Here is a 24,515-nt window from a genome sequence, read left to right on the forward strand (position 1 = left end):
ACTAAATTCTAGGAACTGCAAGCTGTCCTAGAAAAAGTTTCCCATGGACATTCTGGGTCCTGGGGCGCGGGTCTTCCCCAGGGGGTTGAGACTGAGGGAGGCTCCGTGGGGAGCTATTGAGTCATGAGCAACAGTGTGGAACCCCACATGCCAATCCCCTTCACTCCAACCAGGTGAGAGGCCGAGGGCTCCCCTTCCCAGGTAGCTGAGTTGGGGCAGACCCCCAGGCTTTCGCCTTGGCTCCCAGGATGCTGGCTTCTGGCCTCCTGGTCTTCTAGGACATTTGTAAGCACCAAGCCACCAGAGCCCCTTCCAGGAACAGCCTTCTTGTCCTCAGTGACTGTGACAAGTGGAATTTCACTCTCCACTGGAAAAAATCCCCAGGGCATTGTATTTCTGAATCCAGAAATGAAGCCAAGCGGCTGGGTAGTATACATTCTCTAAATTATTAAAAAGCCTGAAAGAGCGGCTGCCACATTGGGGTCACCAGTGCGAGTCCCCAGAGTCACACTTTCACATTCTCAGCAAGGATGGATCACCAGGCATCCTGGTCAGCAGCTCTGATGTTGCCCAAGGTCAAGGATCTGCCCCAGGGTGGGAGTAGGGGGAGCACTGGGAAAATACTGGGCTCCCTGGGAGTGAGACTGATCTCTGTGAAAACAGGAAGGAACTCACTGTAGGGAGTGAGGTCTGCACTTTGGCAACAATCCAGGCTGCCTATCACCTCTGACCTCCAGTGGCAGGAGAGGGTAAAAGGCTGGCCGGGGTTCTGGTCCTACCATGTGAACTTCAGTATGGTATTTAGACTCTCAAAGCATGTTTTCTTCGCATTTCTACGATGGGGGTGCATCAGGCAGCAAGGCCTCCCACAGCTGCAGGGAGCACTCATCCCCACTGTACTCTGTGAATGGTGTCCCCAGGGGCATGCGGTGCCTTGGCCCTGGTTTAAATGCACAGCAAACATTTTCCTGGGAAGCACTGGGACTGGTTGGTGTGGCACAGGGCTCTCTGAATTCACTCAGTTGAACGCTGATGCTGCAGGAGTCGCTGCAGCCTCTCCATTCTCACGCCGCCCCCCTGTGCCTGGCTCCTCGGCTTTCTGCTTCTCAGGATACCCTGTCTACTGAGTGCAGAGGAGACCCATCAGGATGCTAAAGGTTGATGCAAGTTTTGGTCTCTTGGCTACACTGAGCAAGTTCTGCATGTAACATCTTTCATATAACTCAATGTTTGACCAAAGCAATGACTGGTAGAAGATTCTAGAAACAGCTGAATGGTGTGGAGTGATGCTCATTGAGAGCACTTGGCCCCATCAGAATGACATTCCCATGAACACGAGGCTAAGGCCCAGATACGTGGAGATAGACTCCAATGGAGGAATGAGAGTGACTGGCCCTTCTCTCCTCCTGCTGGGATTGGTAAAAATTTCCTGGGAGGCAGCCCTGGAATGGGAGCTGGAAGATCTCTGGGCAGAAAACCAGTATGGGGAGGGCTGGCTCTGGGATGTGGCTCTGGGATGTGACCTGGGCAATGACACAAAACCAATCTTGTGATAAGTCAAAGGTCATTGGGACATAAGTGCCCTGTCCACTGGGCTGGTGCAGCAGAAGGTTCTGGAACTCAAAACTGTCCAGTTCTATCTGCTTCTTGGATAAACTTTCTCTTTCTAGTTCGGAGTAGGTCTCACTTAAAGCACTGGCTGTCTACTCAGAGAAGGGCAGACAGGGTTGAAATAAGCAACTTGCCCTGTTGAAGAGAGAGACCTTTCTGGGAGGGAACATTCTATTTCAAGCCCTTGAAAATGTCACCTTCCCTGACACGATTCCATGTGTAGAAGTAATCTAGAAATAATCAGGGATTCAGCTAAAGACAAGGCAGTCCCACCCTGCAGTTTGTAATAAGAAGATGTGGGTCACCTAAATGACCAATGGTGGAAAATTGGTAAAATAAATTATGGTATGTAAACCTTAAAAATCATGTCCTTAATGGATGAGTTGGAGAATATAATGCTAAGTGAAGTTAACCGATCCCCAAAAACCAAATGCCGAATGTTTTCTCTGATATAAGGAGGCTGATTCATAGTGGGGTTGGGAGGCAGAGCAGGGGAAGATTAGATGAACTCTAGATAGGGCAAAGGGGAGGGAGGGGAAGGGAGGGAGCAAGGGGTGTAAAAAAGATGGTGGAATGAGATGGACATCATTACCCTAAGTACATGTATGGAGACATGATGGTGTGAATATACTTTTATACAACCAGAAATATGAAAAATTGTGCTCTATATGTGTAATATGAATTCTGCTGTCGTATGTAACAAATTAGAATAAATTTTTTTAAAAAATCATGTCCTTAGGTGGGCATGGTGGTGCACACCTGTAATCAAAATTGTTTGGGAGGCTGAGGCAGTAGGATTGCAAGGGGCCGGACTGCTTGACTTAGCAAGACCATTTCAAAACAAAAAAATAAAAAGGGCTGAGGATGTAGCTCAGAGGTATAACACCCCTGGTTTAAATCCCCAATACCATAAAAAAGGAAAGAAAAAAAATTGTGTCCTCAAAGAAGATTTGAGCAAACAGGGAAATGTTCATAGTATAACATGGAGGGGTGGTGTTGATTAATGGTAGAGCAATGGTCTAGCATGTAGAGACCCCCAGCACAGGAAGGAAGGAAGGAAGGAAGGAAGGAAGGAAGGAAGGAAGGAAAGGAGGGAGGGAGGGAGGAAATAAATACAAAAAGGCATGTAGCAGCCAGTCTGACAAAATTCTGCCGTGAGGGAAATGTTCTATACCTACATAGTTCAATACTATAGCCAGGGGTATGTGACTACTGATCACTTGAAATCTTTGGCTGCATAAATAAAGAACTTCTGCTTTAATTTTAATGAATTAAAATTTTAAGTTTAAGCAGTCACATGTTGTTAGTGGTTTGTATTGAATCACGCAGACACAGTATAATCCCAAATGTGTTAAGAAAAGGTATGAAAAAAGAACTGAAAATATCCTCAAGTGTATAGAGTGATTTTCTCTGTTAACAAGATCACGAATTTACATTGTGTTATTCTGTTTTCAAAGTTTCTTTTGGGGGGGGGGCAGAAAAGGGGTGAGTGAACCAGGACTTCAAGAATGCTAAGTATGCACTCTGAGCTATACCTTCAGGAACGTGCTTCAAAATGTCAAGTAATGAACAGATTCCCTTCTATAATCAGAATAATTAAAAGGACTGTCAGAAGGAGGGTGGGGAGAAAAGACCAGAGCAGGTTAAGCTGGTGCTTGGAAGGGCCCAGCATGGCTGTGCTGGTGAGGAGCTGGAGACCTGGCCTCAGGCAGGTCTTATTTTGGCAGAAGTGCTGCCGTCTGGTGCCTGAGTTTTCTCGGAGCTGCAGGGCAATCGAATGGACAAGCTGCAAACTTGGCTAAGCTGGTGTGGGTGTGTGCACAAGGATGTCACCATCTGTTTCCAGAGGCAGCAGAGTGTTGCCCCTTCAGCTCTGTCTGTGGGTCTTGGGTGGATTTTGTTGCTTGAATTTCTCCCTCGCTTCCTGGGCCTGACTCAGCTGCTGCTTCAGATTCCTGACATCTTGAAGGAGGTGTCAACTAAACTCCTTGCTGGGACTCCACTGACTTTGGAAGGGAGCAGGAAGTTCCTGCAGGTAGTCTCAGCAGACACAGGGAGGGAACCTGGGCTGGATACTCATTATGGTTTTGCTGGTGCAGCAGGAATTTAGGAATTTGAATTATTGGAGTGGCAAGAATAAAGAAAGATGTAATTTTCCCAAGTACATAGCCAGAGGCTTAAATATATTCTCTTTTTACAGGTAAGGAGGTCATAAATGGTAGTTCTCAAACACTGGCGTGCCTAAGAATTATCTGACTGCTTGTTAGAAAGGTCGACGGAAGCTGGATGAGGTGGCTCATGCCTGTAAATTCCAGTGGCGCAGGAGGTGGAGGCAGAGGATTGCAAGTTCAAAGCATCCACAGCAATTTAATGAGGCCTTGTCTCAAAAAGTAAAAAGGGCTGAGGATGTGGCTCAGTGGTTAAAATACCCCCGAGGTTCAATCCCTGGCACCAAAAAAAAAAAAAAAAAGAAAGAAAGAAAGAAAAAGAAAGCCAGATGCAGTGGTGTGCCTATAATCCCAAGTACTTGAGAGGCTGGGGCAAGAGTATTACTTGAGCCCAGGAGTCCAGGGCTAGCCTGGGCAACATAGAAAGACCGTGTCTCTCTCTCTCAAAAAAAAGATTCCTAGTGTTAAATCCCAGTGATTATTAAATAATCCACCCTTAATTTTACAGATGTAGAGATGGGGTGGGGGAGGCAGAGGGCCAACCCATGTGCTTGAGGACACCAGCTGGGCAGCAGAGCTGGGATTAGAATCTGGGTGTCTGATGTGGATATCTTTCAACATATTACACTCCCCTCATTTGCTCGTGGCAGCTGTTTGGACCTAAGGGCAGACTGAGATAGAAGTGAGGTGTATGGTGTTTCTCAACACCAACCGGTTCTCTAATACCAACTGGATGTCCAGTTGAGTTCTGACACTGACTATGCAGAATTAATGCATACCCCTCAGGACAAGGGCTTGGTGTCACAAGACTGTCTCCATTTCACATATCAGCCACAGATGGATTGCCCAGGCTGCTTCTGCCCAGCTGACTACATATTTGAGAGTTCCTATGACCTCTTACCCCTATCAGGTCTGATGATTTGGTGGAATAACTCACAGGTTCTGGAAAGTGCTATTCTCAGTAATACAGCTTTTTATAAAGGATGCAAAGGAACAGCCATGTGAAGAAGTACACAGGTCTGGAAGGGTCCTGGTAAGTGGATGCATTCATCAACATCCCTGAACCCTGCTGTTTGGGGATTTTTATGGAGGTTTCGTTGTGTAGATTTGATTCAATCCTTGGCCATCGGAGATTGAACTTGATCTCTGGCTCTGCTCCCCTTCCTGGGAGGTCAGGGTGTTGCTGAAAATTCCAACCCTCTAATCATATGGGCTCTCCCATGCCAGGACCTAGTCCCTCAATAGCATACAAAGACAGTAAATTCCAAGGGTTTTAGGAGCTCTGTGCAGAGAACATGATAGCCAAATATTAATTTTTTGACTATATCATATGATATATTTGCAACTTTTTGGAAAATACTGCCTGCATTGCAAAGACAAGACAGGCCTTTTCAATGCTTATTCTCTCATTTCTGGCCCATTGCAGCCGGCACAAGGGTGCCCACACCAGACTCTGTAGTACAAGAGGGTTGGGAGAGGTGTAACTAGGGTAGGAAGAGGTTCCCCTCTCGGAATCTCAGGATCCTGATGCTCAAATTTAAAGATCTGATAACAGAGGTCGATGGAGGGCTGTAGAACAACTATGGGCCCCGCTAGAGACACAGGTAAAGAGGCAGTCTGCAGGAGCACACTCTCAGACCTCCAAAGGGCTTAGAAATGTTTTCCATTAGCCAGTCAGGGTGCCTCAAGCTCTTTCAGGCCAGGTTATAATGCAAATGTGTTCAGTGGAGAAGAGATTGGAAGGGGCTGTTCACAGGACAGCTTCTTGACCTCCCCACAGAGGAACCAGGACTGGAGGCTTACCCCAGCCAGAGTTGGCCACACCTCCCACTGAGAGAGGGCATCCACTATAGTCTCCAGTACCCATTGTGGCCCAGAGTTCCTGGGCGAGCTCAGGATACTGGGCAGAGTTTGAACACAGATCATTCCATAACTTTTGCCAGAAAATTGAGACATTGACTGTATTTCGTTTCTGTGCCTTCAAATTTCAAGCTCGTGTATCCAGGTCAGGAACCATTGACTGTGTATCCTGCAAGTGCAAGTCCAGGCAGCGTCTTTCTAACACATGGTCTGTGCTTGCCCTGTTTCTCTGTGTCTGCTGGGGCTGTGTTGGTGAGGGAAGGCCAAAGGCAGGCTGTACCATTGGCTGCCAGGAACAATCCCACCATCCAGCTGTGCTGGAAGGGGGACTGTAGCCTGCCCCAGTCCCCTCACTTTCCCCAGCCACCCCGAACTTGCTTTTGAAAGGGGCAGAAGGGACATCTGATAGGTCACCTGTGTCACCTGTGTGTCTTTTCTCCTGGGAAATATTCCAGAATCCACATGAGGGGATTCACTGTTGAATGCCTAAATGGGATGCAGAAAAAGCTCTTGGGCACGCTCATCACCATGGTAACGCTTCCATTTGAATCTCTGGAAAGGAGACTGAGGTCAAATACTAAAATGTGTCAGATAAATAGACATAATAAATAATGTAAGAAATATCTGTTTTCCTTCCTCCTAATTTAAGCCTTAACCCTCAACTGTAAATGAAGCTCCTTTCTCATCTTCCTCTCACGGTAGGGCCTTCCCTGTCCCAGAGAAGGAGCCTACCTGCTCAGCTGAGTGTTATCGCTAGGTGTCAACATGTATATTTGGAACCAATTAACATATATTTTTACAAGGTTTTAAAATTTTTTAAATTGAGATTCACAGGTTATAAAACTAGCCATTGTATTTACTTTTTGTGGTGCTAAGGGTTGAATCCAGGGTCATGGGCATGCTAGGCAAGTGCTCTACTACTGAGCTACATCCCCAATGCCAAAGTAAGGATTTAAAAATGGACAATTCTGTGGCATTTAGCACATTCACAATGTTGGGCCACCACTGCCTCTGTATGTGCATGTTTTCAACCTGTGTAACTAAGATTGCACTTGGGTCTTTTCCATTTTGCTTTTTGCATTGATATGTGCCCTTGAGCCAGCTGCAAACAATTGGGCTAGAAATGGTGAGAATAAGCAGCATAAGTAGAGAACTGCTTTTTGTGTTTGCAACGCAAGTAGTGTTTTCCAAAAACTGCAAACACACCATGTGGTATAATAATAATGCACGTGGCCCAGCTTGTTCATTCTGCAGCCAAAGCTGCTGCGGCCATCCAGTGTCTATTTTCACAATTGATCCATTTTCCTGGTGGGCACTGGGTGGTGCAGAAGTTCAGAACAGGTCACCCCTGTTCTCATCTCCTGACTATTTTGAGTTAAAGGCACTTGAAAGACAGTAGATGCCAGAAGGACTCTCTGATCATCCTTCCTATTCTTTCAAGCAGATGGAATTCCCATGCAAAATGTGTCCTCCCTATTCCAGAAGGAAAGAGACATTCTTATCACCAAGGACAGGAAGTCAAAGGCAGAGAAAAATCTGTAAAAACAAAGCTTGTTACACTAACCCTTACCCTCCTAGTCACTACTCTACCCCTTGTGCCTTGTCATATTTTCATGATTTAATACTCTTTGCCAGACTCAGTGTGTCTATTACACACACACACACACACACACACACACACACACAAATACATAAAATACACATATTTTGTGTGGTGCTGGGAATTAACCCAGGCCTTCATGCATGCTAGGCAAGTGCTGTATCATGGAGCTAAATCTTTGGCCCCCAACTCAATGTATAAGCCTTCAACACTTGCGGCTTCATATTTCTTATGAGGATTCCTGTACATGTAAAAAAAAATACTTAAAGCTTGTATGCTTTTCTCCTGATAATCTGTCTTCTGTAGGTTTAATTTCTTAGGCCCAGCTAGAGACCCTGAGGGCAGAGGAGGGTCTTTCTCAGCTACATTGGTTTCCAGGCTTTTTATGGTTACCAATAATCCAGCACATGCTGGAGCATCTCTTGGATGTAAACCTAGTAGAACTGCCATGTCACCAGCTGGGAACAGGTCCAGATTTATTAGGCACTGCCAACGTGCTCTTCAAAGCAGTACTAATTTATACTCCTATAAGCTTGGCTTTCTTGCAGAATGAGAAATCAGGTGCAAAATTATAGTAACTTAGCACTTGGGAAGTGTATAGCACTTAATAAAATGTAATGTGGGCAGAATAGCATCATTGTATTAATAAATCATTCACAGCAATCTATATATACATATTTTTTTGAGATGTGGTAGATCAAACCCAGGGCCTTGTGCATGCTATGCAAGCATCTTACCATTGAGCTACACCCTAGCCCTCTCAGCAACCTCATGAACATGCACAATCTGAGGCTCAGAGAGGTCAAGGAGGTTGGCTGGATACACAGGTAGGAAGATCTGAGGCAGGACGCCAGCTCCTGTGTTGGAGCCAACCCGGGGTTCTCCTTGGGTTTGTTTCTCAGCCTCGTTCTCCCTAATGTGGCCACCCTGTACCATATATGCACAATCTATCCATTTATGAGGTCTCAAGCAACCAGAATTTGTTATGGGCCCTGGAGAAGCAAACCTGAAGGACAGGCTGTGTGGTCTGGGCTGCTCCAGGGTACCAGGAAGAACTCTGCTCAACTCCCACATCCTGGTTGCCTCGATGGGGTCAAACTACTATGTACAAAGATGGCACCTGGCAGTACTTTTGGATCTAAGTTACCCTGGGAAGCCATCAGAAAAAGCAGACTAAAAAAAAGGCCTTTCAGAGAAGGCTGGGGCAGGAATCAGGGAACACCTGGTAGCCCCAGGGAGGCAGTGCTGTGGGAGCCACCCACACACTAAGTAGCTCTGTCATCTGGGCCTCATCCCTCCTCCCCTCACCCCCTGGGACCAGGTAACATTCCCAAGTGAAGAAAGTAATACCCGCTATGCTGCTCAGCAGAGCTTGATCATGGCACAGAGCCTGGACATGACACCATATCCCCAGGCCTGTCGGAGCCACCTCTAGGTGTCTCTCCTGAGGGCTTCTCAGCAGCACACCTCCTCCTCGGGGAGCACCTCAGACACTGCCCTGGCTGGGCGGGATTGGGTGCTGTGGCCAGCATGTCCTTGGTCTTGTCCTAGTGTTCCGGCTGTCATGCTTTCAACAGCAAGCATCTGTGCATCCTCGGCCCTGGCACCAGAGTCGCTCCGTCCCAGCAGGAATCCCCAGCATGGTTGTGGGAGCCAGAAGACTGGTCATCCTGCCCTTCCACATTGTGCCCTGCACATGTGACTGCTGGCTGGTTCTCTGATGACCTCAGACAAGTTTCCTCCTCTGGAAAATGGAGGGGCTTTAACAGACGGCACAGAAGGAAGCCCTGCACATGGAGCACAGATGGAGACACAAGGAGCTTCTGGTGCTCCTCCAGAAGCCCACCACCCTTATCCCACCTCCTGTTTGTTCACTTGTGGGTGTTAAGTCTCACCAACCCGCCTGAGCACTTCCAGCTCTGGAGAGTGGCACAGCAAAAGGCCTGACTGCACTCTTCAGGCCTGTTCAGGCCCTGCCAGCCCACACCACACTCTTCCTCATCAACCACTCCGCCTGTCCTGCTGATGCCTTGAGGCAGCACAGCCCCCAGGAGCCCTTCACCTGGTCCTCCAGTCCCGGGCTGGGCAGCAGCAGCCTCGCTCCACTCCCCTCTAGAGGTTCTCCATGTCCTCCCGTGGATCAGCTGGTCTACCGTGCCATGCAGTTCTCGGACAGGCCCTGGCTGTCTGCCAGGACCCCTAGTCCTGTTCTTCCTTGCTAGCTCTGGCAGTATACTGCTCACTTCAGGTCTGGGTGTTAACCTGTTCCCTTTAGCCCCTGGAGGCTCTGTGCAGAGTTCCTAATTAGAGCACTTCATTCTGCAGGAAACGGGAGCAGAGCACAGAGTCTTGTTTTATCCTTTGACCTTTACTGTCTTAGGGCAGGTTTTTCAGTAACGAGAAGGCACAGGTGCCCTGGAAATCTGACACATCCATCTGGGACATGGAGAAGACTAAGGACTAATGGCTAGGGACAGGCCAGGAAACCCAGCCCCTGGGAGTCTCTGGACTCTATAGTACCAGCTGAGAAGTGTCCTTGGACGGGACTCATCAGTTATTCAGGCCAAGGGCCGAGAGTACTGGATCTGGCAGAAGGCTGTCAAGCCGGCCCCGAACACTGACTCATTCTTTTCACTTCCCACTTCCTGCAAACATTTCCTTGACAATTCCCAACTCCTGGATAAAGAGACATCATTTCCTTTGGGTTACTTTTCACTGAATATGGATGTGAAGAGCTAGATAAAATTCTTTTTAGTGTGTACTGGGAACACAGCCACAGTCAAACACAGGGCCTTATGCATGCTAGGCAAGTGCTCTACCACCGAGCCAACTCAAGACCAAGGAAACAAAGCTCTTTATTTTTTAAACCTGCCGAGGACAGGACACAGGGCCTTGCATAGCCCGGCTCTACCACTGAGCAACAGCACCAGCTCTTTTTTTTTTTTTATTTTTTTAAATTTTTTTTTTAAGAGAGAGTGAGAGAGGAGAGAGAGAGAGAATTTTTAATATTTTTATTTTTTAGTTCTCGGCGGACACAACATCTTTGTTGGTATGTGGTGCTGAGGATCGAACCCGGGCCGCACGCATGCCAGGCGAGCGCGCTACCGCTTGAGCCATATCCCCAGCCCAGCACCAGCTCTTTTCACTTATTTAAAAAACTGCATAGAGGGTCTTGCTAAGTTGCCCAGGCTGGCCTTGAACTTGTGATCCTCCTGACTCAGCCTCCTGAATTGCTGGGATTACATGTCTGTGCCATTGTGTCCTGAGAAAAGGTGATTCTCTTGCTTGCTTTCTTCTGTGGTCCTGGGGATTGGACCCAGGGCCTTGGGCATGCTAGACAAGTGCTCTATATCCCCAGGCTGAAAAGGTGATTTTTTTAAATACTTTATTTATTTGCTAATTTTTTGTGGTGCTGAGGATAGAACCCAGTGCCTCACGCATGCTAGGTAAGCGTTCTGCCACTGAGCCACAACCCCAGCCCCTGAAAAGGTGATTCTACGCATTCTTTAACAGGTGGTCAGATTCTGTCAAAAGGGGATAGACTCCAGAGGCTTTTCCAAAGACTCATCACAGGTCAAGTGACACAGCAAACATGCTGGGGAAAGATGCACCCAATCAAGGGACAGCAGAAAGGAACCCACCTTTCTGTAGAGTTGTGACAGTCACTAAACGCAGGACACAGAGGGAAAAGTCTACGTGAAGCCTGGATCCTGAGCGAGACAGGCAGGGCCTAGGCACACAGCTCCAATTTTCACTGACTAAGGGGCTTTGTTCTCCAGGTGGAAAGTAAGAAGAGCAAATCCAGCTGTGTGCAGAACACACATGCTCCTGAGCTTTTGTCCTAATTTCTTAGACCTCAGAGGTGTGAGCATTTGCTAAAAGGAAAAACCCTAACTTTCCCTGAGCTCAGCACCACTTACTCCATAGGATTCCATATCATTTTCAAACAGAGAGGAGCCAGCTGATGCACTGTTGATACGCCAGCTCCTGAGCTGAAGGGCCCTGTGAAACGGTATTGGAGGCACACAGACTCTAGATGCCAGCTAGGGAAACAGTCATCGAAGCAGCAAGGGGATGGGTGATGCGCCAGACAGCACCACATGGTAGGACTTTCACCTTGAACCTTGGCTGGTAGCTCCTGCAGGCTGGAGGCCCTACACTGGTCAAAATGCTGGCTGGGCTTAGGCTAAAGGACTTTCCTATTATTCCTGTGTCCTACTGAATGGCCACAGCAGACCTCACAAGTCATGAGTTCTGACGCCAGCCTGAAATGCTCTATTACCATTTCTAGAACCTGCTATCACAGTGGATGTGAACAGTGTGTTCAAGTGTAGCTTATAAACTACCTTTTTGGGTAATGATACCCCAATACCCTAACCATCCAGTGCCGACAGTCAGGTTTTGGTAGTCACAAATGCTGACCACACATGGCAGCCTGGATGTGGAGACCTGCTGTGAGCTAACACTCATCTCACAAAGGCTGTCATCCACTCCCTTCAAGCCTGAGGCACTGGCGATTCACACCAAAAACCCAAAGCTTAGAAAACTGATCCCATTCTTTGGAACTCCACCATCACCCACTCCCAGGCCCCAGCAGTGGTTGTGGGGCTTAAAGGTTCAATAACATGAATGGTCTCTACCCTCCCCTTCCCTCTTCACCAAAGAGACTGTTAACCTCCTTGCTGCTCTCCAGACAATGTCTCATGCTAAGCAGGAAGTTCAAAATTTTGATTTTTTTTCAGTACTAAAAAGAAAGAGTTCTTTAGAATATTCCCTCCCTCCCTCCCTTCCTTCAGTACTGGGGATTGAACCTGGGGGTGATTTACCACTGAACTACATCCACAATTCTTTTTTATTTTGAGGCAGGGTCTCACTCATTGCCTAGGGTCTTACTAAGTTGTTGAGGCTGGCTTTTTAAAAATTTTTATTTTTTAAAATTTTTTAGTCGTAGTTGGATACAATACCTTTATTTATTTACCTTTTTATGTGGTGCTGAGGATTGAACCCAGTGCCTCACCTACACTAGGTGAGTGCTCTACCACTGAGCCACAACCCTAGCCCCATTGAGACTGGCTTTGAACTTGTGATCCTCCTGCCTTAGTGCTGCTGGATTACAGGTTTGTGCCACTGTGCCTGGCCTTTAGAATATTCTCTGACAAACCAAAAGTTAAAGAATTATTCAGGTGAGAACACATCTAAGTTGACTCTTCTTTGGGAAGGGGAAAAACCCAGTTCAGTAATAATATATCTTTAACTCTCGGCCTGACATAACATCAGTAGGAATTCCATTCAGAAGAGAGAAAGATCAGGAGAGAAACCTGAGCAGAACCAAGAACGAATGCCCAGGGTCTTGGCATTCCTCCACCTAAGTGAGCCTCCTGGCTCCAGAAAATCCACACCCAGGCTGGTCAGTTCTCCCAGCGTGGCTGGCCAGAGCTCTGCCAGCCCAGCATGCCTGGGATGTGCTGGCTGGGCCCAGGCTGGACTTTGCAGCACAGCACAGGGAAGATGAGTGACTTCTTCATTTCCCCAGCCTCACAGAGGACTGATTTTTATTTATTTATTTATTTAAGGACAAACTTTTAAAAGTAAAATGAATGAAACCACATGAGATCAAGATACATAAACAGAACCTCAAAGTAGAAAAAGACCTTGCTGGGAAACAGTGGATGAGGAACACTGGAAATGTTTCACAGATGCACAAAAAGCTCACATTGTCAACAGGATTAAGCTGCTATGGATTCTCCCAGAACATCAAGGTTTCATTTTGCTCAGTCTGAGATCCCGTTCAATTTCAAACTGCCTGTGGTCCACTCGGTCTAGAAAAGCTTTCCGTTCAATGTACCTAGAAGATAAAAAAAAATGTTTGTTAGCAGAATCCAACAGGAGAAAGGGACTCCTCTGTGTTGTCCTGACCCTTAGGGATAAACCAGGCTGTACAGCAATCACATGCAGATGAGCCCAGCTGCTGCCTAGCCTGTCAGTGACATTCAAACTACTCCACTTGGTCTATACTAGAGATGATTCTGGTTCAGACATGAAAGAAAACTTTTATTTTTTTTTTTTAGAGAGAATTTTTTTTAATATTTATTTTTTAGTTCTCGGCGGACACAACATCTTTGTTTGTATGTGGTGCTGAGGATCGAACCCGGGCTGCATGCATGCCAGGCATGCTACCGCTTGAGCCACATCCCCAGGCCTGAAAGAAAACTTTTAAAAAGGAAAGGACGAGGCAACGGCTTATCAATGGAAAGTAAAACTAGAGGAACTGAAGTAGGAAAACACTACACCTTTGTAACAGACTTTAAAGCAAAAAGAAATAACACCAGCTTAGTACAAACCAGAGGGAGCACACAGGCTGGGCAATGCTGGGTGAGGACTAAATCTCTCTGAGCCTTGTTTTTTTTCATAGTGACAAGGTGATTCCATATTTCTTCAGTCGTGGCAATGTGTTGGTTTCGTGATGAGAGAAAGCTATGCATATTTTGTGTATATCTCAAAACACACAAAGATACCATTTGAAAATGGAAGAAATAGGACAGAAAATGTCCTAAGACCTACTGAGTAAAGTAAGCTGAGATTTATAGAGTGCACTCTTTAGAGGCTATTTAATTGCATTTAGCTCTTTCCTTCCCACCATCCTTTGTTCTACCTGGCATCTTCCACACAGTTTGGGGCCAGGTTGCTTCTGCTAGGGTAACAGGAGAGGCTCTTCCCCAAATTCCACTAAGGAACAAGACTGAGTGCCTCTACCTGCAGTCCACACAGGGTCCCCTTAGGAGGTTGGCACTCTGCTTCTAATTTGGAATCAGGTCAGTGGCCCAGATCTCCCTCGGTCCTCCAAGACAGGGTGTGAGGAGGACAGGTCAGAGCAGGCAGGCACCAGTGAGGCTGGCTGCTGAATGAACCACAGCTGCATTTTAATGCACCTTCTTGCTATAATGTCTGCTGCAATTTGCCTGGGGGGAGGAGATCTCTGCTGCTAATTAACCTATTGAGAGAGAAAAATTGCCATTGAAAATGGGAGACATAATTGAATCTCTGCACTAATTTTTCTTTTGTTGCACTGTGGAAAATGTGCATCTGTGGCTACAAGGTTGTTACATTTATGTGAGAATGTTACCAGGTTCAGGAACCTGTGCTCCTTTGCTGAGTTCAGGCTTTGCTTTGCTTTCCCTCCCCACAGCACCCTGTGAAGCGAGGTCCATCCTACCTGCTAACCAGTCACATCTGTGGCCATTAATTCTACATCTAGTACCAAACCCTGGCCAGAAACTGCAGGCTCTGAGGCCAGAAGAAGCTGACTGTGAGTCTTGTCACTCATTAGCTGTGTGACTCTGGGCAAGACACATAAGAGACAAATCCTCTCTACTCTGAAGGGCTGCTGAGAGGACTCAAGAAAAAGTATACACACAATGCTTGGCACAGAGCAGGCACCCAATAAAATGGTAGCTAGTGCTGCCGCCATCATTTTAAGAAGCCAGCTTCCATCAGGGTTCTAGAGGACAACAGATGGCCCAAGTTGGGATGTGTGCTATGAGCAACTAGTAGCCACCACCTGGGCTGGATCAGGAACTGAGGTGCTGTGTTAAAACTGTCAACAAGGCTATAACGGCTGGAAACACTAGGGCAGGGCCACTGTTAAGCTTGACATAAGCCCCAGGCTCAACGTTGTCAGAGCATTGAAAATATAAGATGCCCGGTTAAATTTAAATTTTAGATACCTTGTAGGGAGGAAAGCTGCAGATACTGTGGACTTCTAATCAAGAGAAAGTAGAGAGCCTGGAGTGGTGAAGAGTAATCACACAACTAAATAACTCACTTCTATCTATCGCTAAAAGACCAAGGTTCACAAGAGGTGGCTGCTAACAAAAACAGACCAAGGCCTTCCTCCTGATGCAACCAACCATGCCTGCACCATGGGCCTGGGGGAAGCTGGCTACATGGGAATCAGGGTCTTGAGGATAAAGTGTTTTAACTGCCCTGGCAGAAGAGCCATCCATGTGCAGAGGGATGATCCTCAGCAAGAGACTGCTGTGCTGCCAACGTCTGCGGGAGCAAGGGGAACAGAGGGAGGGTTTCAAGAGAACTCCCAGGGCTATCTGGCTGAGAGATCAGGAAGGGGAAGGAGGAGGAAGTCTGAGGCTTTGAGCATTTGTGGTCTTCTCCCTGACTTTCCTTTAAAGAGGAAGTGATACCCCCACTGAGGGTTCCTGGAAGCTGTGCTGGGTCCAGCCGCCTGAGACCATTGAGTGAAAAGCCCAGGATGGGCATGAAACAGGCGGGTACAGGCAGAATTGAGGCTTAGGGAAGGCCTCAGACAGCAGTGAGGGGCACATGTGCAGGATGCAGCTGAATTCTCAAGGGTGAGCCAGACAAAGGCCATCAAGGCGGGCGACTTGATTCCCCTGTTCACAGCTATCAGCAGCTGCTAACAGGATCTGTGACAGCCTTGGTTTACTGCCAAAAGCTGACCATGAAGAAAACTTCTATCAGACACGACTCCCCCACGGCCAAGAGACAGGAAAGGTGCTTCCATGGCAGACTCTGTACTTTTGGGCAAGATACTTAATTTTCTGTGCCTTATTTTTTCTTCTTGGAGAAACAGGAGTAAAAATGACAATATGTCTTTGACAAAACAATGAAACTGTGAATTGTGCTTTGTAAACAATAAAATGAAAAAATAGGTGTGCTAGTTGTTCTGGGCTCCAGGATTCTTGCTTCCCATTTCTGACTTGACTGCCCTGTTAAATGGCCTCAGAACCTGGGCAGCCGGCACAGAACTCAGACAGTGAATGCTCCAGAAAGGGCAGGGGCTCTCGGGAAGCCACCTGAGTGTTCACCTATTTCACTTCACCTAGGCCTCAAGAGTTTTCAGGCATTTTAAGTGGGTCACAGTCCCAGAACAGACCTGCCGTCTGACGATGCAATGGGAATCCTGGCTTCTGCACATTTTCGGTCTTGGTGTTTTTCGGGCCTACGACCCGTCCTCCTGGGGGTCAGCCTGATTAAGCCCAGTCCATAGGGAAGCCTAGGGTAGGGGTGCATCATCCTTCCCTGCTGTTTTTGTCTTTGTGGCCCATTTAAGAAGTGACAGCTCTTTATTTTCATTAACAAAATATGTTAATAGTATCAAGAACCTAAGGGGTTTCTAGGTTTTCCTTTTAAAACCAGGTTAGACTCAACAGGCTCTGACATCTTTTGAATCTTCTAACCCAAATTACTTTTCTGCCACAATTTCCCTGAAATCCAGGACAATGGGGAGGGAGAGAGACATGGGAATGTGAATAAGAGAGAAGGCATGCTCCCAGGGAAGATGTTGATATCTCCTGTCTGGGAACCCACCCTTCTAGGGATCAGTGAGCTTTAAGGGTGGGCAGAGCTGGGGGCAATAGCAAGATGATCTCTGAAATCTCTGTCATGTGGTCATCCTATTACTGCACACTGGTCAGGAGGAGGAGCATGGGGAGGGCAGGGCAACCTGAAGCACACAGAGGTAACTGACAGGGCAACTGTGTTATTATTATTATCATCATCATTATTGTTTTGTGGTACTAGGGATTGAACCCAGGACCTCATGAATGCTAGGCAAGTGCTTTACCACTGAACTACACCTCCATCCCTTTTTCTTTTTTATTTTCTAAGTTACTCACCTCCATCCCTTTTTCTTTTTTATTTTCTAAGTTACTCAGGCTGGCTTGTGATCCTCCTGCCTCAGCCTCCTGAGTGGCTGGGATTATAGGTGTGTGCTACCTGGCAGGGCTGCATCAATATTAGGCTGTCCAAGCAGAGCCAGCATTCAGTTCCCCAAGTAAGCATTCAGGGGGGCACCACAAACATGGGATGAAAGGGGGTAAACGTCAGTTCCTAGAATAAAGCTCTGGGATTGATGTACTGAGAATTTTCTGCCCTGAGAAATGCAACTGAAAGAAGCAAACTGCCCAACATGGCACAGGCATGCCCACACCAACCCAGGACCTAACTCGCAAACATTCTGAGGGCCAGACTCAGAGGGCGATGGTTTTAATTGAGTTTCTTCTCCACTGCTTTCTTCCTGTACCACCTCACGGCTGTGTGGCTCTAGAAGAGGACTCCTGGGGGTCATGGAGATAGATTCTTTGGAGAAAGAATTATTTTCACTGGTGCCTTCTTTTTCAGCCTCTCTGAATTAAGACACATGGCTTCCAATCACAAGCTCCTTGACCTTCAAATTGACTGGACGGATAGCAGCAGTAATGACCAAGCTCGTGTTTTTCTTCTTTCTGTGCATTCATCGGTCCCCTCCCCTAAGCCTGCTGGCCTCTGCCTTGGCATTGGCAGATACTGAACTGCTGCTGCTGAATACCACCAGGAAACTCGTGTGCAGCCTAGAGGAAACCACACTCAACACCCAGGGGGGTCTGCTGACACTGTCTGGAGTGCTGCATGGGCCCAGAGGCTGAGGCTCAGAGAAAAAGCAGAAATTCCTTGCTGGGCAGACAACTGGCTCTGGCACAGGCATTTCAACCAAATTGCTGACTGAAAAAGGTGCCTGGGTGGAGACATCATTCTGATGTATTATGCCCATTTTTTCTGGGTGGCTAGTGCTAATCCTATTAGGCTGCCAAACAAAGTCACGGCTATTTACTAGCTAGTGAAACAGGCATTTAGATACCACAATGGTGCAGCACCTGCTCTGGGATGGGGGCTGTTCTGGGTGCTAGTGCAGAGTTGGGAATAAGATCCTGCTCTGGAGGGTCACTAAAAATGAATCAAAAAACAACATGAATTAGCCAATAAATGCAATGGGAAAAATTAAAGAGGGTGATGTGATTGAGGGGGCACGGGGCTATTCTAGAGAGTGGTGTCCGAGTCAAGTCTTGGATGGCAAACCAAAGCCTTCTGGGGGAGGAGTGCTACAGGGGAGCAGTAAGGCCAAGTTCCAGCAAGCAGGGGAGAAGAGGGCAGAAGTAGGCAGGGAAAGGTTCAGGGAGGGTCTGGCCAAGGACACAAACCTTGATTGGAAGCGCTACTGCAGGGCTTTCTGCAGGGAGATGAAAATGGTCTCTATTTTTAAACAATCATTTCAGCAGCAGGGGGAGAATGGATGAAAAGGTCGAGGAAGAGGCAGCAGGGCAGATCAGGGATCTTTAGCTGACACTGGGTTGGGGGAAGATCCGCAAAGAAGGATGGGCTGAAATACTCTGGTGGGACAGAAGCACCAACTAGACTTGCTGGGTGTGGTGAAAATAAGAAATCAGGGACGATGACCCAGTTTTCTTCTAACAGTAGCTGGACAGTGATGGTGGCATTTTTCTGAGAAGTCTGAGGGAGGGAGTTCATTTATGGAGAGAGACCAAGTATTTGGTTCTGGACATTGATATGTGCGTTGGACATCATATGGAGATGCCACCTCAGTCTGGAGCTCAGAGGAGCAGTCAGGGGAGGAGATACCAGTCAAGGGAGGCGATAGTGTGCTTTTTAATCCATCAGCAGAAAATGGTAGCCAAGTCTTGAAACTTGAAAGTGAGCTTCCCTGGGGAGAAGAAATGGCTGCTCAGGGCCCAGATCCCCAAGTTGAAAAGCTCAGCAAAGAGAGAAAAGCCAGTCAGGGAGAGTAAAAGAAGATGTCTCAAAGCTCTACTTCTTACTGATGTGGAAAAAATTCCTGAAGAGTTGGCAGAGAAGTAAATGGATGAAGCATTTAGCTTTCCAGGAAGGCCTGAGTCTTGGTGTGTTCAGTAATGGCAGGTGGGAAAAGAAATTTGAGCAGAGGACTAGGGGCCAGAGAAAGAGAGGGAGCTTCTATTTATAAACATGCCAGGCGTTTTCCCAACTTACTTAATTCCCACAAGGATCCTGAGAGTTATATTAAAGAATTTCCACTTTTTTGATGAAGAAACTGGGGCTAGTAGTACCCATGGCAGGTGGGTGGCAGGGCCAAGATTTGAAATCTGTTTATTGTAAATATAACCCATGAATAGAAGAGCTCATGAAACGGGCGAGGCAGCTGGGTGTGGTGGTGCTTGCCTGTAATCCCAGCTACTCAGGAGGTTGAGATAACCAAATAAAATAAAAGGGCCCCAGGATATAGCATAGTGGTAGAGCTCTTGTCTACCATGTCCATGACCCTCGGTTCAGTCTCTAGCACCCCATCCCGCTGCCCCACAGAGCAAGGCAAATGAATCATTATAAAACAAGTACCGACATGGATGTCACTGAGTCAAGGGGTAAAAGGCTGCCTGCCTTGAGGAGGCCCCTGCACAACTCCTACCCCACACCTCCAAACTAACCAGGTGTGCAGGACTTGGGACCTCATTTTCTTGCTTTCAAGTTTTTTTGTTTCTTCAAGATTAAATCTTAGTTGTGCCTCCTTCCGAATCTGATGTAAACAGAATTGCACTGGGTGTATTCTTTTGTGACTTGCTTCTTTTACCAACTGACCTAATGAACATAGCTTTTGCCTGTTTTTGACCATCACCTAAATGGAATCATAAAGCTCTTTTTGCTTTTATGTTATTGTAATTTATCCATGTTCATTTCCATTGCTGAATAGCATCCCATAGAGGGAAGAGATCACATTTTACTTGCATAGTCACGTGTGTCTTTTAGAGAATATATAACTGATTTTCTGTTGGGGAATAAGTTAGGAATAGAACTGCAGAATTACAGGGAAATGACTATGTGGAGCTTCAGGAGGTAATGCCAAATGGCACACTCCAATTTAAACTGTTATGTTTCCCAGATGAAGTGGATGTTTTTATCACAAAGAGACTCCTTTATTTCTGGTAATGTTTTTACCTAAAATCTATTTTGTCTAATATTACTATGGCTACACCAGCTTTCTCATGATTAATATTTGCATGATTTATTTTCTCCATCTTTAAATTTTCAATAGTCCTACATACTATATTTGGGACAAATGTCTTTAAAACACCAAACAGTTTGCTGGGTTTTTAAAATTTATCTATTTATTTATTTATTTATTTTGTGGTGCTGAGGATTGAACCAGGGCCTTGTGCATGCAAGGCCTTGTGCATGCAAGGCAAGCCTTCTAAAAACTGAGCTATATCCCCAGCCTGGTTTTTAAAATTTAATCTGTTAATTTCTGTTATTTAATTAGAGCATTTAGTTTACTTAATTAAAATATTAATAAATTTAGTCTTAAACCTACCATTCTATTGTGTGCTTCCCTCTTTGTCCTGCCTTTTTTTTCCTTTCCTTCCTTCCTCCTTCCTCTTTTTGGTATTGGGGATTGAATCCAAGGGCACTCAATCACTGAGCCACATCCCCAGGCCTATTTTGTATTTTACTGAAAGACAGGGTCTCACTGAGTTGCTTAATGCCTTGCTTTTGCTGAGGCTGGCTTTGAACTCGCAAGTCTCCTATCTCAGCATTTCAGCCATTGGGATTACAGGTGTGCACCACCACGCCTGGCCCTAGCCATTTTTTTTTTTTTTTTTTTTGAGACAGGGTCTCACTAAATTGCTTAGGGCCTAAGTTGCTGAGGCTGGCTTTGAACTTGTAATCCTTCTACCTTGGACTCCTGAGCTGCTGGGGTTATAGGCATGCACCACTGTGTTCAGCTTTCTTTCTTTCTTTCCCCAGTACTAGTGAACCCAGGACCACCCATATGCTATGCAAATGGTCTACCAGTGTGTTATATCCCAGCCCTTTTTATTTTGAGACAGGGTTGCCCAGGCTTGAACTTGTAATCCTCCAGTATCAGTCTCCCAAGTAGCTGGGATTACAGACATGCACTACTGTGCCTGGCCTGGTTCTGTAACTCTTTTTTTTTTTTTTTTTTTTTTAATATATGTATCTTCTTTGATTACTTAAAAAAAATACAACATTCCATCTTTTCTCCATCCCTTACTCAGAAATTATATATACTGTTCTTATAGAAATTTCAGTATATACATTCCCCCCCCCCGAACTAGAGATTGAACCTGGGGTGCTCTACCATTGAGCTACATGCCTAGATCTTTTTATTTTTTATATTGAGACAAATCTTGCTAAGTTGCCCAGGCTGTCTTCAAACTTGCATCTTCCTGCCTCAACTTCCCAAGCAGTTAGTATTATAGGCATAAGCCATTGTACCTGGCTCAGTATGCTCATTTTGTCAACATCTCTCCCTCTTTTCAGTGCTGGTACTGTTCACACATCTCAACATTACCTACTTTGAAGCTGGCTCTCTAGCTGTGTGTGTGCTGGGAAGGCTTGGCCAGCAACTGGTTGTCTGGCTCTCGGCTCTATTATTTTGATTCTGTGGTCTAGTGATTGTGAACCCCAGCTGTGCATTAGAATCCCTTGAGGAGTGATTGAAAGATATAGGTATTTCTGATATGCCTATTCTAGACTCAATTCAAAAGCAGTTCTATCCAGGGTGGCTTTATTGCCTGAACTTTGGTAAATGTTCTAAGGCATTCTCAGGCTTAGCTAAGGTGAGCCTCAGAGCTGTAATCCCTTCCCTGGAGTAGGAGTCAGGCTTCCATAATCTGCCTGCAGGAGTTGAGAAAGGTTAGTAAGCGGAGGTGTTAGCTGTGCACTGAAGAAGGCAGGCATGAAGAGCCAAGGCAGAGCACAGAAGTCACCAGATCTGCACTGGAAAAATACAATCAGACCTCTGGAATCATCTAGTCGTGGTAGTTGGGGGGAGAAGAGCCTCAGACATAGGAGGGAAAAGCAGAACATAAAAGTGGCATGCTAGGAGCTAGGGTCATGGCTCAGAGGTATAGCATGTGCCTCGCATGCATGAGGCACTGGGTTCAATCCTCAGCACCATATACATACATACATACATACATATATAAAAAATATAATTAAAAACAGTGGCATGCTATTAATTGTTCCCTAATTCATTTTTTCCACTACCTGAAAAAGTCCTTATTGGGAAGATGTCCTTTTTAATCCTGTTTTCTTTTATTAACTTTCCCTTATTTTCAATAGTACCATTCCTTACTTTTATAAGACCTCTGTTGGCTTGAGCAGAGTGAACAATGTCCAACCCATATAATCAATACTCAAGAGAAGCATGGAAGTATAGCTTAATATCCTTGTGCAAACGTGAACAAGAGGGGGGAAAAAAGTGAATAGCAGGGAGCTGAGTCATGAGAGCTGAACCAGAGAGAAAAGGTTTGGGCGGATGTCAGAGCCACACCAATTTCTGTCTTCACTCCAACCAGGCCTTCCCCGGGGAGGGCTGGGGCCCCTGCCTCTGTACTACGGCTTTCCACTTAAACACACTGACCTGGATCTGATCCCTGGACAAGCTTACAAATCATTTACACTTTTTTATTTTAAAACATATTGGTTGGCTTTCAGACTCATTCAAAAAATGTTGAGGACTATTTTAGAAATATGGCTCCACCCAACCCCCACCACATGTCTTAATTATTAATAGCCTGAATAATTTGTACTTAATGCAGGTATTTACATGTGTTATTTCATGAGATCCTCACAACCAAATGGTGGAGTGGTATCATTATCCCAATTTTATCAGTGAAGGAGATGAGCCTCCATCTTACCTCCTGTGCTGACAGAGATCATACTGGTGAGGGTGGGGCTGATGAGCACCCTCAGCTGTAGGAGAGGCCAATCAACACTTTCACTGTAAGGGGTGGGGAATGTTGACCTGGGGCTACTGTAACTATGTTCCTTGTGGAACCCCATTTCTTTCTCATTTTAAAATCCAATTATCAGGAAAAGTAATGTGACAAGCAAGGGACCCTTTTACAACTGAATAAATAGTTCACAGACACCCTCTCAGTATTCCAAAGTGAAGAGAGAGGGGTTCAAGAGGAGGCCTGGAATGCTGTCTGAGAGTCTGTGCCTCATATAGGTGAGGGTGAAGCCCCATCTAGGGCCACAATGACAAGAACCAAACCAAAACCAAACTGAACAAAAAACCTCAAAATAATGTGACAACACCTAAATACTCTCTGTTGGCTCTGCTTTTGAAGCATTTGAATGACTATTTTCCCAGAAGGCTCAATGGTCCAGACTAGGCCAATATTGCGGCCATGAGCCAGATCTGACCATGTGAATAAACCATGTGACTTGGAGTTCACTGGAGCTATGATTTAGCAAATTCAGCTTGGCAGATGTGACTGGCCCAGAGCAGTGCTGCCAGCACACCCTCCTTCCTTCCCTTCACCCTGGTGGCTTCCTCAGAGACCTGCCCTACGTTAGCACAGAGTGCCACTTGACAAATCAAAGCACATTTTTTGCTTCACCATGAAAAGTTCCTGCTTGTTGAGACTGGGCAGGGTGTCTGCAATAACTCATCCAGAGTTCTGTGGAGGTCAAAGGAATCCAATCCACTCCTTCTTACCCCTCTTTCCCTCGATTATGGATGGCGAGTTCTTCTCCTATCCCTTCCTCCTCCTTGAAGTTCTCCCAGTCCAATTTGGACTTCTCAAGGGTGCTCATTTTCTGCTTCTTGGATCCAATTTTCCCCAAAAGGCTGCTCATGCCACTTGATCTTTTTAACCTAAGGAAAGAGAAAACATGAAACATGTAAAAACTCTGATGCCTCTCTCTCTCTTTAAAAATTTATTTTAACAGTACTGGGGCTGAACCCAGGGTTGCTCTACCCCAGTCTTTTACTGTTATTTTGAGACAGGGTCTCACTAAGTTGTCCAGGCAGTTGCTGCTGTGCCTAGCTAAAAACTCTGTTCATTTGATTAAGATTTTTTGTTGGGCACAGGGCTCCCTGGATTGGAGGCATTTATCTTACTGGAATCCATGTTCACACTAAGGTATTTCCTTCCTGGTGTGAAGAACAGTGTAAGTGGAGCAGAATTCTAATGTGCTTTTCCTGCCTAACATCTCTGACTGTTCTGAGGCACGGCAGACAGGAAACCCTAACCTCTTCAGACCTCTGTGTACTTGGTGTGGCAGGTCTCTGCTTGCAAAGAGGGAGGAGAATGGTGGGACTCAGGCAAGGCCTTGGAGTCACATGCTCAGGTCCAAATTCCAGCTCTGCTTGAATGACTAGAGGCTGGTTATTAAGTGTATGTACCTTGGTTTCCTAAGGGACAAAGTGAATGCTTACTCATGGGCTGTGGCATCTTCTAAGCAAAGGGCTAAAATAGCACCCAGCACAGGGTCAAGGTACCACAAATGTTGGCTACTGAGTCACTGTCATTATTGTGCTCTAAAGCCCCAGGGGGCTCTTTCAAGAGTAAGAACCAGTTCCTAGCACTGATGAGCAAGAAGTCACAGTACCATAAAAGGGATCTAAAGTCACTTGCCTTTCAACCCTATGAGTCGGGCCTGGTTTTTCCCAGGAGTGT

The 24,515-nt window shown here is 46.2% G+C and overlaps 1 protein-coding gene across 2 annotated transcripts in view; it reads right to left on the reverse strand.

Moving 5' to 3' along the window:
• Nucleotides 1–12,785: 12,785 nt before the first annotated feature.
• The window catches only part of CFDP1 (craniofacial development protein 1), a 117,451-nt gene continuing 105,721 nt past the window's right edge, over nt 12,786–24,515 (reverse strand). For both annotated transcript variants that reach the window (XM_081273565.1, XM_081273564.1), the window contains exons 6-7: nt 23,552–23,710; nt 12,786–13,084 (exon numbers count right to left, since the gene is read on the reverse strand). In XM_081273565.1, the coding sequence (XP_081129691.1) occupies nt 12,994–13,084; nt 23,552–23,710 (250 nt within the window). In that variant the 3' untranslated portion in view covers nt 12,786–12,993. The remainder of the gene's footprint in view (nt 13,085–23,551; nt 23,711–24,515) is intronic.

Source organism: Spermophilus citellus (genome assembly GCF_964194105.1).
Source record: "Spermophilus citellus genome assembly, chromosome: 18".
Classification (NCBI taxonomy): domain Eukaryota; kingdom Metazoa; phylum Chordata; class Mammalia; order Rodentia; family Sciuridae; genus Spermophilus; species Spermophilus citellus.